Source organism: Lingula anatina, chromosome 10 (genome assembly GCF_051362555.1).
Source record: "Lingula anatina isolate TDL-2025a chromosome 10, LinAna3.0, whole genome shotgun sequence".
NCBI lineage: Eukaryota > Metazoa > Brachiopoda > Lingulata > Lingulida > Lingulidae > Lingula > Lingula anatina.
The window spans coordinates 12,101,831-12,119,162 of NC_141776.1; the positions used below are offsets into that span (position 1 = coordinate 12,101,831).

The following is a 17,332-nucleotide window of genomic DNA, read 5'->3' on the forward strand; positions in this document are numbered from 1 at the left end:
AGGAAGGTTAAAACCAAGTTTTGGTTATGCTTATATGCCCATGACATTTTCATAGCATTGCTAGCAAATTATTTTACCTATGCCAGTATTGTTTATTTCCCCACTGTCTTGGAATGTAATTTTTTTCACTGAAAGAGTGGTTTTTGTTGGTATGAATAAAGATATTGATGTACTGTGATAACGTAATGATTCTTTGAAAATTGAAAATGTTCTAGGGAATTTCTGTCTCCCTCCTCTTCCTCTTCCCCCCCCCCCCCCCCCCCCTTCTTCAATCTACAGGCAGGCCACCATAAACTTCCTCTCCTCATCTTTCACCCCTATATAACAGCCAACTTCCACCCATACTACTACAAGTCACTCCCAAGTCTAGACTAAACAGCTTACAGTAAGTTCAGGTATAGAATGCCAGAGGGGGAATCGATCTTGGTGACATCACAGTGGGGCAGTCCAGCATGCATAAGCCAATAAGCCCAGCATATTGCACATTCTTCAGCATTACCTCTGTTATTCTATCACAAATAGAGCACTGGTAAATATTTTGAAATAAGTGAAAGCTGACACTTTATCAGTGATTACAGTGTTGACCTCTTAAATTAGACACAGTCTGTGTGAAAATGCCTTCGTTGATGAAGTGGCCCCAGCTCATATAGGGCCCAAGTTAAAACTGGAGCTGGTCAACAGTTCAAGTAGTGACTAATTTGCAATCAGTTGTGGCTTACTGATTTGCCAGCAGGTCAGTTACTGTGTGAGATGATTGCATTTTGTATTTTTAAGTTAGAGATTCCTTGTTTTTCTATTAAAAATTCAAAATGTTAAAAGACTTTTCTAAGAGAAAGAGAGATGGGAAGGATAATTGCTGTTTTATGGCCAATTTTGACACTTAGTGAGCATTCCCATAAAGCCATTGTACCAGCTTGAACGATCTAACTCTTTGGGGATTCTCGCTAAATTGCATTCAGCTTAAGCGGCTTAAATGTCTTGCACACATATTCAAGCAGCTAGGGGGAACTTAGTGATAGTCAATTACCCCTTAGTTACTCAAGAGGGCGAGTCAGACAGTTAAGCTGATTACACTGCGAGAAGGCCCGCAGAGTTAGATCGATCCACCTTATACGATTGGTTTATGGGAAACTTCTTTTTATATATATATATATATATATATATATATATATATATATATATATATATATTTAGTACCAGTGTGAACAGGACCAGTTAAAGCTACATGCCCAATGTTGATCTAGTGCCTGGGGTAAACTTTTAAGTGAACTCTTGACATCTGTGTGATCTCTGCTGAATGTAACAAGCAACACCCAACTGTATGGAATGTTCAACAAAATTCTTTTAAAATGATTGTTTTATTTCATGCTCTGTAGCTTAATTAAGCCAATTAACATAGAATTAGTTTGTAAACTCTTCTTTATTTTCAAAAAAGTTTATCTTCTTTGATTTTGTTCAAGAAATGAAAACTTTTTACACAGAGATAAGGTCAAAATTGAAAAGGCCTCATATTTAAAACTTCTCTAGAAAGTTGTAGAAAGACCTACAATTGCAATATTATTGATCAGATTTTTTTCTTGAAATATAAATAGGCACATCTCTGATAGATAAATCATAAAGAATATCAAACAATAAATGAACAGAATCTTTTATTTTTGCTACTAATGCCAATTTAAGGTACAATTAACATGCCTTGAATGTAAAAATAGGACTGTTATTTTTGTCTGCCTTGTGGTCAGCTTCAAAGCACATAAAAGAAAATCATGAAATTGTACAGTGGGTTAATGTTATAGCCTCCAGCATGCCATTTGACTTCACTGACCTCGGGGCAAAGGTCAGGCGCACCAGTGGGGAGAAGTCCCTGCCATTCCACCACTGACAGTGCAGTATTCTCTTACTCCTCACACCTGGCTCTGTCAGTTAGTTCAGGTTCGCTGTGTTTTTCCTGTCCATGTTCTACTTGATGTCTGTTTTATTTGGTCGTGACCTTGTGGGTGGCGTGCTAAGGGCCGTGACCTTCAGTGACCTTCTTGGTGGATGTCAGATGATTTGAAGATTGGAAGTGACTTGGAAATACTAGGTGGTGGTTGTGGTGACTGATGGTTGAAGGATATCAACAAGACAAAAAGGAAGTTATATATGATACAACAAGAACCTGTTTCACATCTCTGACTTATATTCTAAACTTACTGTATTTTATAACATGTCAACAATCAGTTTTGTTCAAAATAATATTGGAAAATCAGGGAAAAGAGAAAACTACGTGGGTGATTTGTAATACATTTCCTTACTTGAATCAGAGAGACATAATGTTAACTGAGTTTCAGCCTATATCAGCAAAGAATAGACAACTCCAAAAGACACAGGTGGTTTTGCCTGCTCAATACCATTTAAGTTCATTAAACCGCAAAGTAACTCCCTGTTATTCTTCAACTTGGAATAATTTGTCAAGTTTAATACATGTATCTAAGTTATGGAAAACTACATGTGAAAAGGTTCTATTGTGCACCTTGCTCACTTTTGCTAAGCAATATCTCTACTGTCTGCCTTCTGGTATTTACCCTGTTTAACTTTGCATCCTGTCAGACACATATGCCAGTAGGTTCATTACTATCTGCCTTTGTTCTACTCATGGAACAGATGCATATGCCCCTATATCTATCAACTTTAGTGGGAATACATGAAGGAGACCAAGCTGTAAGAGTAGTGTGAAAGCAGTAGCATATGTGATAATGACTTGAGTCACTTGTTCAGGAGGTGTCTACCCACTGGTTTCTGTATACAAAAGACGATTTGGGAGTTTTCATTCAAGACAAACAGTAACACGTTTTCAAAAATCAGCCTAAATGAAATTTTCTTTGACTTGAAGCTTCATTGCAATTACCACTGCTGGTTTAGTGTCTCTCTGATTCTATGGCGAAAAAGGGGCTCACAAATCACCCATGTAGTTGTATGTTTTCTCAGCAAGACTTTGTTGTAACAGCAAGAGGTTCCAGCTTATTTCATTATGTTGTAAAGTAGCAGCCCAGACTAATTGGCAATTGGGAGTTTTTTCACTCTGTGGGAAGGGTCACTGCATGTTTTTACCCAGCTGACTTCAAAGCTTTTGTTCTGTTGCTGCAGCAGGTTGCCCTCATTGGCTCCAAGAGAGGGGTCAAGGTCATATTGGGGTCACAGGTGAGAGAGAGAGCCAATGTTATTGTTAGCAACAGATGTTTTATGTTGTCTGTAAATTAAAATATATGTCTGTTTTGTTTTCTTTTTTCGTTTTCAACAGCAGCTGGTTGATGGGTAATTAGCAATGATGGAAAGTTGTTAGATGGTTGGTAGGAGAGCTATTTCGGGGTGTGTTTAGGAAATATTATGTGGGCAAGAGCAACACAGGAAGGGTGAAGAGTATGGAAAATCTGGTTATGTCATTTTAACAGTAGGAGTTAAACCGACACTAGCTGTGGAATTTTTTTTTATTTCAGGAGCTAAGATTGTTTGCTTTGGGTATAGAAAATTTAGGAGCGTTGCATTGATTTCCATTATATTTATTTTTTGTCTTGGAGAAATATCCATTACCTTTCTATCTGTTTTCATTTTTTAACTGTGTTGTTTTCATTGGCCAGCATGTATTACAATAACACTATATTGAAATGCAGCGAGACCTGAAGGAAAATAAGATGAAGGAAAATAAGATTTGGAACAAAAAGGAAAAGACCATCATCAAAGGAGTTTAGGTAATATATGACTGTTAAATGAGTTTGGCTAAATTTCAAAGCAGAAGGGACACTAAAACCAGACCCATCCTTCTAGGTGAAATAGTTATCTGTAGTATTAGTATGGAGGTAGCGTGGGAGGTAACAAATACTTCATGGAGTTGTGAGGTGAGAGAAGTAAGAGGAGGAGGAGGAGGAGAAGGGGGGGTTATAAGAAAGGAGGAAGGCAGAAAGGGACTTCTCCAATTGCTTGTTTTCTTTGTTCAATTTTTTTTATGTGTATTTATTTTTGACCCTTTTTTTTTTTTTTTTTGCTTGATTATATCATTTTATTGTAGGGGCATACTTTGCTTTTCTAATCAACAATCATTTTCTCCCATAACAACATGTGCATGTTCTGTTTCACTGAAATAATAGCTGAACATTGCATTTCTTAAAATCACTTGTTGTTTTGATGTACACTATAGCACCATACAACATACATAATGAAAGGCTGATAATATTAATGCAAGCCAAGTTTTAGTCAGACCCCCTCAGTCTAGACTGTTATCAACTCCCCCCCCCCCTTCCCCAACCTACGCCGAGGTGCCCCAGACGGTATTTATGACCATGTTATATTGTTAAGTCCCAGACTACAGGGAGCAGCCTGATATTGTAACCCAAAATATGTCAACTATTTCCTGCTAATTATTACACCATTCCCAGCCTTTATTTTTCCCCCAATTTTAATTTGGCAGTAGTGGAGCAGCTTTATGTAAGCTGTAGACGGAAGTAGAAAAAAGCTGAAGAAAGAATAGATTTGTTTTTTACGGAAGAAAGGGAGAGAGGGAGAGGAAAGAATGACTGCAGTTTTTGACATGTTCTCTTTACCCACACTGGAGAATAATTCAGTGGCCAAATGTTGGTCGCAGATTCTTGTGTGGTGTTTTAGTGTGACAGATGTAGTTTACAAAAAAAAAAAAAGATTGAAAACATGCACTGAGCCATGTGTAGGATGGGATTCCTGCTAATTAAGGTCTTCCTAACTGCTGCTGGTAGGTTAAAGCTACTTTTAAGAGTTTTTAATGGTTGTAGGTAACAAACAGATGCATCCTTGACATTTGTCTTGATTTATTGCATTTTATTGAATTTTTTTTATTTTTTTTTTTTTTTTGTATTGACATCTGGAAGTCTTGTATTTCCATAAAACAATCTAACTATTGAAAAAGATATTTCCACCTTTACCAGTGAAACATCCAAAAACCTCCTCCCCCCACCCACCTGTTTAGTGGTAAAAGGTAGCAGTGTTATTTTAGGCAGTTTCTCAGACTTTGTCTTCATTTGTATTTTATGAATATTGGCCACTATGAAATTGATAGACAACTATGAATATTAAGTGGGATTCGGGCTGGCCTATATTACTAGCATGTCATTGATATATTGCAATTTTATTAAAGATGTTGAATAGATATCAATATCATAGAATTAATAGTAAGATAATATGAAGAGTTATTTATGAAAATTTTAAAGTAAGAAAGTTGTGTAAAAGTTGTAAAATATATGATATAACATGATGTTTTTCTGTTGGATATAAAAGACAAACATTGAATCAGTGTAATAACTGTGTTTTGACCCAGGGTCTACAGTTAACAAGATGTCATTCACACCACAAAAATAATCTGGTGTGAAAACCAACTTTAATAAAAAAGGCATGTCCTTATCCAACATTTAGCTGACCCTCTGTTGGTATTTTGGGTGACTCACGTATATGGGTCATGACTTTAGAAATGAGCTTGAGGGAGATGGAGGGATGGATAGATGTAGTTCTAAGGAAAGGAGGTGGGAGAGAGAGGGGTGGGTTGAAATGAGAGGTGGAGAACTTAAGTATGAGAAAGCAAGAGCTCCCTCTAGTATTAGTGCACAAAAATAACTGGTGTTTGAGAATGAATGCACAACCAGTGAGTACGAGATACCTTATTAAAACCCCATCAGCCTCACAGGGCAGAGAGAGGAACCTGGCCATTTGAGCACATTACAGCTCTTACTCCAGATGTATTTTATAGAGTGGCACACAAGGTCATGGGAAGTATGTGAACTAAGCAGTTTCCTAGGGTGAAGTTATATCCTGTTGGTTGATCAAGAGTGAGAGAACGTGGCTGGTTCGGAGGGGTATGGTGCTGGGCTCACTGGAGCATACAGGGTTGCCAGCACCACTCATTTCAACCTTCTTCTCTGCATTTTTTTAGTCCAGAAAATAACATTTTTGTTGAGGTGATGCAACTGTATTTCATTGTAGATTAGACAATTGGCTGTAAGGTTGAATCGTTGAATATGATTGTTTCATTTTTTCAGTAAAAATCAGAGAAAACTATATATATGCCATTCTGAGGCTTCAGAGGGTTATTTGTCAGACCAGGAAGCATCGTGGTGAAGAGTTCAGGAGGGTTTTAGGCCAAATCATGGAAAAACATTAAAGTCAGAGATTGATGTTGTTTTCAATAGTTTTATCAAACTCTTCTGAGAGCTGAATGCCTCAACTCGGTGAGATAACAAGGAAGGATGGTAGGGATCGTATCCTAAATCAGAGTAACCTACTGTCAGCTTCTTTAAGCCTTGCATAAGACTTTCTGTTTTACCAACAACATGGAAATGGCTTTGGCTACGAAAGTTATCTTAGAAAAGCTGCCAATAAGCAGTTAATATTTCAGTACAGGCAGTAGGTACCCAGAACACATCTCAACATTCCCACATGCACTGGCACTTACTCATTTGCATTGATCCACGAATGCTTATGAGCCATTTAGCCTTTGTGGTATTTTAAAAAGTCGATGGGTTGAGTGCAACGCTGCCTCTCAATTTGCCTACATGAAAAAATGCAGGAAGGGAATAATGGTTCTGGTGTTGTATGCAGTGGAAAGAGCTGTCAGGACTTTGGGGCACTGTACTTCCTGTTGCTGTTGATAGAATGTCAGGGTAGATACCCCTTTTCTCCACCTGAACCCAATGTCATCAGTGTTTTGCTGTGTTCACAGCTAGTCTAACTGAGATCAAAATGTGTCAGTTTCCTCTTGCATGGCAGTAGAATTGGTAACTTGGAATTCTAAAGCTTTGGACACGAATTGATGAAAGTATATGGTTTGTTGAGATCAGTGCTTGGAATTACAACATACATCCAGTCAAATTGGGTTAATAAACTCATTACGACCTTATTAGTTGGGCAACATATTGTGATTAAAAATCAGCCTAATTATGTATGGCATGAGTGACTTATATATAGTAAACTGTGACCTAAATATAGTAAAATAGCAAAAAAGGCAAGAATTGGTCCAATTATAGCATCCAAGGTGGCCAGTTAAAGGCAGCAGCACTGACCTTATTACAACTCATGAGAAATTGTCTTCCTCACAACAAGGTATTTGCAATGCACTGAGTGAGCAGAGGTTTCTTACTTTACTACTGCATGGAAAGGGTATGAAACAAGGTCTGTAGCAATACTGCTCTGATGGAGAAGTAAATTAGGAAGTTACTTCTACTTGTTTTCAATATAAGACACCCTGAGTTTGAAAGTCTACTGGAATCTTGTTTGCCTAGCCAGCATTCAAATTTATGATCAGTGAAAAGGAGTTAGGTTCAGGAGATTCACCACCTCTGCTGTGAAACTAAGGTTGCTCTGGCTAGAAAAACAGTCCAGCTGGGGATAGGTGTGTTTCCTGCAGGCTTGGGTTGTAAACAGAGAGACAATTCCACTTGTTACTGTAAGTCTGCACTTCATTAAGAGTGTTTCAGGTATCATTAACAAACAGGTTTTTTTTAATATGTGAAAATTATCAGCAATGCTAATTTTTATTTGTATATGTGAGAAATCTGAACGTGATGTTTCCGTATTGGATCTCAAGTTGCAAGGAGTGCTGACTGCAGTAAACTGCACGCAAAAAGTGCTGCAGAATCATGAAGAGAGTTATTTTTTTGAGAGGACGTTAACATCTCATTGGCATAGTATCAAGAAAAATATTGGAACATCTTGGACGAAATTTGATACCTATTTATGAGTCTTTAATGCCAGATTAATGGGCTAGTGGAATACTATTGTAGAAGGTCATCTGCATCATGACTTCTCATAGACACATATGTACTTAAGTATTTGGAAATTAAGTGTTGTTATATTCTTAATATATTTATCAGTAGCATGCCTAGTCAGACTATACCTGCTAGCTGAGCAATCCAGATGGCTGTATAACACGAAATTCCAGCAAAGTCAGGATTGATTTTGAGGCCTTCTGCTCAATTACTTCATCTTCCTCACATATCCACAAGAGTCTCCACACAAGTCTAGAACATTCCCAAGGAGAAATTGTCAGGAGTGCCAGTTCTTAAGTTGGGAATGGTGCTGAGGATATGAAAGTGGTACCCAGGGTTATGAAGTGGTGCCAACCGTGGAGATAATCAGAAATGGCGCACTGCCCCATGACTCTTGCTGACAATGGTTGTGGCTATTTTTCTGTTGGACCTCTTGCCGGACCAGTTAGGTCTGATGTCATGTGCAGCTTCTGCGTAGAAGATTTTAGAGTATTAGGTATGTAGTTTTAATAGATGGTACACATTATATTGAATATATGATATGTTTCACTCTGAGGTGCTTGCATCGGTTATCAACTCATGGATATTTTGTTTAACAGGAGGTTTAGATACCAGAGGACAGGTGGTTCATGGTTTCACCTGGGATTGGAAAGGTGGGGTTACTTTGAGTCCTGAATTTGGCCTTTTGATGACTAAGGCCATCTGGTCAACCATAGAAATGCTGTAGTTTTAACAGAATGATTACTAGCTTGAACCACAGTTCTGTAATTTAAGTTTACGCTCTAAGACCAAGTCTAGACCTTATTGACTCCAAAACTGCCACACTGGGTGCAGCCTGTAACTGAGAAAATCAGAAAATCACATTATTGCCAAGTTACTGCTGAGAGGCTTCTGAGTTATGTAAAACATGCCGCCATATCTTGGCCTAGACAAGGCAACTTGCTATTAGTTTAAAATTGAAATATGGGTGGTTCTTGATAATTCTTGGAAAAAAAAACACAAAAAAACTCTGATGCTCATTTTAGAAAGGAGCTATTGCCTCATGTATAATATTGCAAAGGACCAGTTAATGGATTGATCTGATATTGAAGTTGAGGTTTGGAAACCACAGTCTGCACATGTGCAGTCCAGAACCTTGTGCATTGATAAGGAAAATGAGTTCTGATCACTTGGGGGCTAGTTCCGATGATAAAATACAGTGCGCCCAGTTTGAGAGTTCTAGAATAGTTTAAGTTGCTAGGATACTGAGCAGTTTTCGTACGCATTTGCGTCCGCTGCCTTCAACTTCTGTTTACCTGCAGGGCTTATGAGGAAGAACAGCTTTTTTTTCTGTGAACACAGTGTGATAAATGTGCTTAAAATGACCTTTTATATAAAAGCACTTGAAATCTTAATTTCCAGAATAGGATTGAAATTTTTGTATTTCTGTGATGCGACAGTAATGAATAAGACCCTTGATATTTTGGTTTTCAGGTAGTTTGTGAGGAAGATAATCAGCATCAAGTCTTCACTGACGCAGCTTGAAAAATGCATCAATGGCCTGTGATATTTTTAGATGAAATAGCATCCCAGAATCTGATTAAGTATCGACAAGCATGTAATTTGTCATAGGACAGGATTTGCTTATAAAAAACTGTATAATGTGGTCAGTAGAGACAGTTGTAGCCATGATGAATTGCTATGTCTGAGGGGAAGTCCCTTGCTTATGTAAAGTCTGCTCAGCTTCCAATGTGAGAATGGGGAGGGGCATTTGTGGAACTGCCCAATTTCTACCACTACCTGTATATTAACTTAATTAATTAAGGCAATTATTTTTTTTATCCAAAAAGTTTAATTGGGATTGATGCTTAGGAAGTATTGTAATGGTCCCTGAAGCCTCTAGGCATCAAGTCTTAAATTAATATCCCACAGACAGCTACTGAATTACATTCCAGACACCCCACCCATCCCTGTAAGTTGGATTATATCTTCTAGTCTGATAACAAGGAAGTATCAGAGAACAGAAGTTGGAGAAAGAACCCCAACTTATCATTATACTCCTCTTCAAGTTGGTGATGCCATTGCTCACCTATATTTATGAGAGACATTGAACAGAATGTAGTAAGTTTTTACAATTGAATTCTTAAACGGTTTAATTTCTAAAGGGATTTTAGCTTATCACAAACACTGAGTCAGTTGTGATTCTTCTCTGAATTATCACTTTTGTTTCATCTCTGGTTGTTATCATCATTGTTTAAAACATGAAGCATAGTTAGATGATCCTCAAACAACTGTGAAAAACTCAATCAGGGAAAATGCTGAAGGACTTCATACCAGGTTGCCTAATTGCTTCGTAATCGGTTTCCCTGATGAGGTCATTTAGACTATTTCAGTCTTGTGTAGTCCAGGTGTGAGCATGGTTGAGGAGATCATCCCTACCACTAACCAGGCTCTTTCAGGCTTGGATCTGTGATCAATACCAATCAATCAGCTGTGCCCAGGCTGTCTGAGGAGAGACTGGAGATGGAAACTAAATGGGATTAGTCTGGAGATTATGTCAGGTCTAATCTCCACAGCTGTAGGCAGTTCTTGACAGAATGATGCCTGTCCTGTTCTCATCAGTTCTAAATTAAATGCATAGCAATATTGACACCCAGAAACTGGCTGCCTCATGCCGCTTCACCTCCCCCTTAGGACCTCAGTTGTGTTTCAGACATTTGGAATCCAATTACAAGTATAAGCAATCTGGCTGTTCGCTACTTGGACTTGATACAAGTAGTCCTTCGATTAAGTAAAGCCTGGTGTGAACATGACCACAGTTATGACAGAGTAATATAGAACTGCATTTTCAAAGGAAGCCAAACTTCAGGTCAATGTATGTAGAATTTACATTGTACTCCCTCGAGACATTTCTGTAATTTGTGAAGTGTTTTTAGAAAGTTTTAAAAGCATACATGTCCATAGGTTTACAATAGTGATAATGGAGGGTGAGGGGGGGGGGGGGGGGTTGAACTGTCGAATTAGTATTGATATTTATGACATGTTTCAACTTTCAGTCACAAAATATTTGTCTGTTAAAGGTAGTTTAAGTTGAAGATTTGGTCATTTATTTGTTTTGTAGTTCAAAGATATATGGGAAAATATTCTTTAGATACAGCACTGGGAATGTGTGGCAAGGGAGAAGAAGACAACTTTGGGAACAATATGGCAGAACCATCGAGGTCTGTTAGGGTGAAATTTCACACCTGTAGTTTGCCTTTCACATCTTTGATATAATCTCATTTCCTTGATGGAAAGCTACATGGCCACATGAATAAAAGGTGTGTCACTGTTATATAAAGCTACATGTCTGTATTCTATCTTTTACGTAAAACCATTCACATTGCTTTTATTTAAAAGACATATAATTATTTTTCGTGAGATAGAGGCTTGATTGCAAATGCATCAGAACCTGTGATGCTGTTAGAGCAATTGGGTATTACATATGGTTACAGAAGGATTTCAGGGAGGGGATTGCCATCAGGCTTTTGCTTCACGAAGTCGGGGCAATTCTTTAAAGATCCTTATTTATTATAGGTTTGTGTCACTGAAAATTTGTTGCCTTGTGACATTTGTCCTTAGAAAAAATCTTTGCTATTAATGGAAATTAGTCTGACTTCATAGGAAATGAGGAAACAGTGCAATAAATATCACATTGTACATTGCCAAGCCTAATTCATTAATCAAATGAATGAAGCAGTTAATATCATTAATGGGCTGACAGTATGTCAGTTTGTGTATAGGTAAATGCTTTGTTATAACCATGGATCTTATTACTTGTGGCATTGTGTTGACTGTCACTGAGGCTGAGTCAGTGAGATAGCACGGCTTATTTTCAAGTAGTTCTTAAAACACTAGATTGATAAATTGAAATAGGCTAGATTGCTGTTGCCAAATAGAATAGCATGCAATGCATGGACAAGGGAAAGTTTACTTGTTATAGTTGCAGGAAAACCTGGCATCCCGTATCCATGAGTACTCTTTATCTTTTCTCACTACTTGTATGCCACCCTAAAAGTTGAAAACTCAGGTACTATGTACAGGTGATGGTAAGGCTTTTTCCCCCTGGTCTTATTACCAGCATGAACTAAAATGTTCCAGGAAGAGAAGAGAGCATGATGTGCCAAATGCATGTAAACAAAGCCATGTGTTTGACTGGATTAGATTCTGAAGAACATCCTCTCCAAGTAACCTGAACCTGTCTATGGTGCAGGGGCCACGTCAAAATGTTCATTCTTAGAAACAGTTGCCAAGTGTTAAATTCAAAAAGAGACCAGCTAAGGATGATATGTCTCATGGAAATTGCCCTGTCTGTAGACTGAACTTTTTGTCCTGGTAGCAGTGTAGTTGATGGCCAAGGGACCAGATAAAAATATCTATTTTTCAAGTGGTGACAGTTAAGTTTCAGGGAATGTCTTCAATTGAATTATTCATACAACTGTACAATATGAACAATATTAATTTGTTTGTAACTGTCTCAGAATATCATGCGCATTATTTTGAAGTTGTCCAAGAATGGAGAATCTGTGTCTGTTATTTTCAAAAAACAATGAAGAATGGCACCCATTGACATTCTCAGGACTTATGTACTTTGCCAAGTGTTTGGGTGTTTCCCGTCAGGTTGCTCTCTTGTAAAATTAGATTTATTTAATAGAGACTTGAAGGCAAATATCTCTGAGAAGTATATTTGATAAAAGAAAGGGATTGGTTTTGGTGCAGTTGTATATCTTATATCACTTTCTGTATTAGTTGGGAAAAACCAAAAATTGGAAAGAGATGTTTGTCAGTCTTTAAGTTATTTGAAACATTGCGGAAATCGGAAAAGTCAAATATTATGTCTGAAGTGATAAGCCAGCTAAATCTGTGCCGATAAAGGATGTAAGGGGAAGGCTGATCATCAATAAGTACTGTTCATCTCTGATTGATTCCTGCAGCCCAATTTGTTATTTCCAGGAAGTTAAACTTGGCTTAGTTTCCTGTACATAAGTTATCCATTGGCTTATTTCCTCAGGCTAGGCAAGACTGGGAAAGATAGACATTTGACTAGGGCGTTAACATCGAAGCAGTTTTCTTTTAAGTTTTTCTTGTTTATGTAAAACCTTTGAGAGACCTTTCATGTTTGCACCTGATGATTTGAATAGACTCTTGTGTGTACTGAAAGCAACTCATTTTTGTCAGGTCAGAATGGAAAAGTTGATTGTATTTTCTCAAGCAGAGACTATCAATGCAGCAAATACCATGTTTGAAAGTAAAACTGGTGTCTGAAATTCTTTTTGTGTTTTGAGGAATCCAAAATACAGTTACCATGAGGTAGATTTACTAAGACCATATTTTGGACTTTTCTGAAAAGGAAAGGAGTTTTTTCTTGGGTTAAAAAACTTTTGATATGAATGGGTAGTTTAATATCTAAACTGGTTTTGAAAGAGAGGGTCGTCAGCCAACTGGCAACTTGCAGAAATGGGTCTGCTTCTGGTCTCCAGTGTCTCGGCAGACTGGAGTCACACTAGCTGAACCAGCTAAATTGTTCTGACATTACATGTGCTGGTGTCCTTTGTGTTGTATGGAAAACAAGTCTGAGGATGTTTGGGCAATTATTGCACTTCCACATACATGGGCACCATGTGCCAGAAGTGATCTGGCTGTGAGAACCATTGTGTGTCTGTCTGTCTGTCTTTCTGTCCCTTAATCTGTCCATCCGTCCATCCTTTCTTCAACAAGTCCAGTATTAATAAATTAGCCTTGGTCTATATTCAAAAAGAGATTAGTAAAAAGTTATTATAAGGAATTTGCACAGTTCAACACCTTAATGTTGCACCTGTATATGGGAGGGGGGGGGGAGAATACTGTAGCAGTATAGGGAAAAGAAGGGCCCAAGTACCTTATGGGACTAAGGGTTAAAATGTGAGTCAGCACTTTACGACACTAGTCTCACCTATACCTGTTAGATATGTTAAAATCAAGTCTTGTTTACAAGCCTCCAGAAAAGACCTGGTCTGGAATCGGGGCCACAGTAAATGAGAGCACGGATACACCTCCAGTTCCCACACTCTCACACTTACTCATCCTCAAATTGGATTTGTACAGCAAAGGCGGCCACCTAGCAATGTTGTTTTTAGTGAGAGAGAGGGGAAAAAAAGAAGGGTAGTGTGATTTTTCTAGTGTTGATTTGGCTGTGAGTACCTTGTTATTGGCAGACTGGCTAGCTGTCTGGCTGGCTGAGGAGAAAAGAGCGCATGCGTTTTTGACCTAATCTGGGGATGCACATGTACTTTTGCGAGTAAACGGCTTGAATGAATATTGGATTTTTTTTCACGCAAAAATATGTTGGTCGTTCTGTGTTAATGTGTGTGTATGTGCGTGTTTTGATTGAGCTGATGAGTGCATGCTTGGGAAATGTTATTGCATGAAGTCTTGTACCATGTGTGATAAAAAGAGAAATCTTGCATGTATTTCTGCATGGCGAGAGCATATTTACAATTTTAGGGTGGAAGATGGGCAGTGAACTGCAGAATGAAAAAATATTAGTAAATAAGAATATCGATAATAAAGACAGATAGATGTTTTGTAAAGTGTCTTTGATTCATTTAGTATTGCTGGTCTTTGTGGGGATACATATTGTTTAATTTACCTGTGTAAAACAAAATCCATCTTTGAAGGTTGTTGTTTACTTAAGGTTTGTTCAGATGGGTTCATTTTTTTTAAAAGACAGACACAACAGTACTCAATAGTATCTTTTCCCTGTGTACTGAAATGCCCCATTGTTCTTTCCACATCTGAATCAGATCACACATTCTGGTTGAGAGCTGGATTGCTTTTCACCAGCAAGTCTCAAGTTGCCATCTGAACAACTATAATATAGGAACAGGGCACTACCCACTGTAGTAGTGGTAGTAGTAGTATCAGGAGCACCTGTGGCTTATGCCTTCACTCCATTAACTGTTCTAGTATCCTAACCTGACCTTTATAGCATGCATGATTTGTTATTCTCTTAATGTCTTAATACATACGGCTGTTCTCACTGGATATGAGTGGGAGGGAGAAGACGTACACAGTGGAGTAGAGGGGTCTGTATGTTGGGTTGAGATAGTCTTGTGTAAATCCACATTTCCTGTTTAGTTGTGATGGGGGAATGAAGTACCTGCTCTTTAGCATACTGTTTGATTTAATTTTCTAGCCATTACAAGTGAATCTAATGGCACATGACTGAGCTCAATCACAGGGCACAGTGTTCGTTGGTGGTGGATTACATTAGCTTCCTTAGGCTCTATTCCCATAAATTTTAGATCGATCTATCCCCGCGGGGAGTCTTACTAGATTACTTTCAGATAATCCGACTTAAATGTCTGTCCCGCCTACTACAAGCTGTAAGGGTGTAATTAACTTTCGTGTCCGCCCGGCTGACAGCTATTTTGCGTGAACCCCCAGGGAGTTAGGTCGATCTAAAGTAGGTCGTTCTAATCTATGGAAATGGGGTGTTAGATTAGAAATCATAATCACAAAGGGACACAGTTTGCTGTGATAGTGCCAAGTTAGCTTGTCAAAAATTTCCTAGATATCTTCCTTAAAGGTACATACGATTATGAACAGAAGCAAGCATGGATTCCCTATAACGCACAAAACCACATCAACTAGTTTTTTTATTCTACTCAAATAGAGTCTACATGCCAAGGGATAAACCAGATTAATCACTCAATCAGAGATAAAAGAGGTTTAAAACTGCTCCTTCTTCAAATTTAGGGTTGTTAATTTGACCTGGTTATCCATTCCTCCAGCTCATAAAAGACCGCCAAATGATGTAGTAATGTATGACGCATTGCTGTTACATGCACAACAGCATAATTTTTTTAACGAGTTGCTGAAAACAACTGATACTGGGCCATATGAAGGAATATGCAATGTTGAATATGCTGGACAGCAATGCAGAATTTGCTTAGAATTTTATCTTCGGTCGATTTTTTTTTTTTTTTTTCTCGTGGAGTGACTTCTTTATTAGCACCAGATCTGCACCCTCTTGTTACAAAGCTTACATTTCAGCATAATATGTGGAGATAACTAGCACTGGGGCAATGGAAATGAATTCAAGATGAGAGATTGTAGAAGACTTCAGGAGCATTCAATGGTGATGGAGCAGAGGCCAACAAGGGAGTTCCATCATGTCAACTGAGGTGATGAAAAAACACAAACCCAGTAGTTGAACAAGGAGGCACTTTCCATTTTCAAATAAGCCCAAGCACATCTGGAAGCACACCAGAAATAACTCCAAATGCTCTTTATATCAGGCTATTGAGAGGTAGTGAACTGGTTACCTAGCTAGAAGATGATATTGAAGCTTATTAGGGCAGTTGGTTCAGGGCTTACATGGCTAAAGCCAGTAATAATCCCAACTGACTGACCAATCAAGAGACAAAGGATTTTACTTATGAAATAATGCAAGGCATGAATCTTTAACGAATTGGTGTTTTTAAGGAAGAATTATCCATTTTTGCTGTATGTACAGTTGGATTTGACACAGCCGTGTGTTATAGGGGTCCTCTGTGTAATTTGGTCATCTGATTACAGCAGGTTAACTATTCATTGCTGAGGACCATCTGTTGTGAATGGGGTACTAAGTGTCAGCTTTATTCAAGTGACCTTTGATTAGCAGGGCACCTGACCTCAGATCACCATCTGTTTGAATTGCCAGTCTTGTGAAGAAGGTTTTGGATTACATAAATACACAGGTTTGTCTTTGCGTCTATGGGGAAAACAAAGGAGATTAATATAGATGCTTTTCAGTGAATGAAGTCAAGTTACACCAGGACCATAGGCGGGGAATGGGGTAGTGAGGGGGGGGGGGGGGGAATAAAAGGAACTTTTTTTTTTTTTTTTGTTGGAAAAGGTCCTCTTTAATCTAAAGTTGACATGGGTTGTAAGATCAATTAAGGAGGCTGAAGGGCAGTTTTTTTCTGGTAAAAAACCACCACCCTCTTCTACAATTTTTGGCTGTAGGTATGTATACTGCCATTGGTGTTTGCACGTTAAAGCTGACCTTAAACATGGGTAAGAGGATATTATATTAAATAAACACAAGTTTGGTCTTTTCTAGCAACAAAGGATTCACTGGTGAAACAATACATGGAATGGATTTTTAACAAGTATGCTGGTATCCATTTATCTTAGGAAGATCATTAAGGTGCCATGTGGTATGGTTTGTGTACAGAAAAGATTGCACCAAGTCCACATCGGTCATATTTCATACAACCGTCATTGGTATATATCTTAATTGCTGGTAGAATTTGAATGAATCAAAAGTTGATAGCTAAATGTTATAACACTGCAGCGGATCATATGGATAGGTGAATGGACCTCTGGTGTTTTATGTGCGTATCACCACAATAGGACGTTGTTCTTAATGTACTTGTTGATATATTGACTGTTAGACAAAGGTCGCAGAATAAGTTGACAAAGTTTTCAGATTTAAGTCATAAATTGCAATGGCAATTGACATAGTCTTGTCTTGATCAGTAGACTGGGCTTACAGCCTGCAGGTGGCAGCACTGTCACGTGTGTGTGTC

The 17,332-nt window shown here is 38.2% G+C and overlaps 1 protein-coding gene and 1 long non-coding RNA gene across 7 annotated transcripts in view; one reads left to right on the plus strand and one right to left on the minus strand.

Moving 5' to 3' along the window:
* Positions 1–17,332, plus strand: part of LOC106167290 (fibronectin type-III domain-containing protein 3A-like) — a 74,284-nt gene that overhangs the window by 19,515 nt on the left and 37,437 nt on the right. The window contains exon 1 of one of the 6 annotated variants that reach the window (XM_086998110.1): positions 8,095–8,256. The exons of the other annotated variants lie outside the window; for them this stretch is intronic. Within the exon in view, the coding sequence (XP_086854236.1) occupies positions 8,133–8,256 (124 nt within the window). The 5' untranslated portion in view covers positions 8,095–8,132. Of the gene's footprint in view, positions 1–8,094; positions 8,257–17,332 lie in introns of those variants that run through there. 6 annotated transcript variants of the gene reach the window in all.
* LOC147759602 (uncharacterized) lies at positions 1,637–8,029 on the minus strand. Its single transcript, XR_015331529.1, has 2 exons — positions 7,889–8,029; positions 1,637–2,096 (listed from the first exon to the last, which is right to left on the minus strand). It is a non-coding gene; the product is annotated as an uncharacterized LOC147759602 (long non-coding RNA).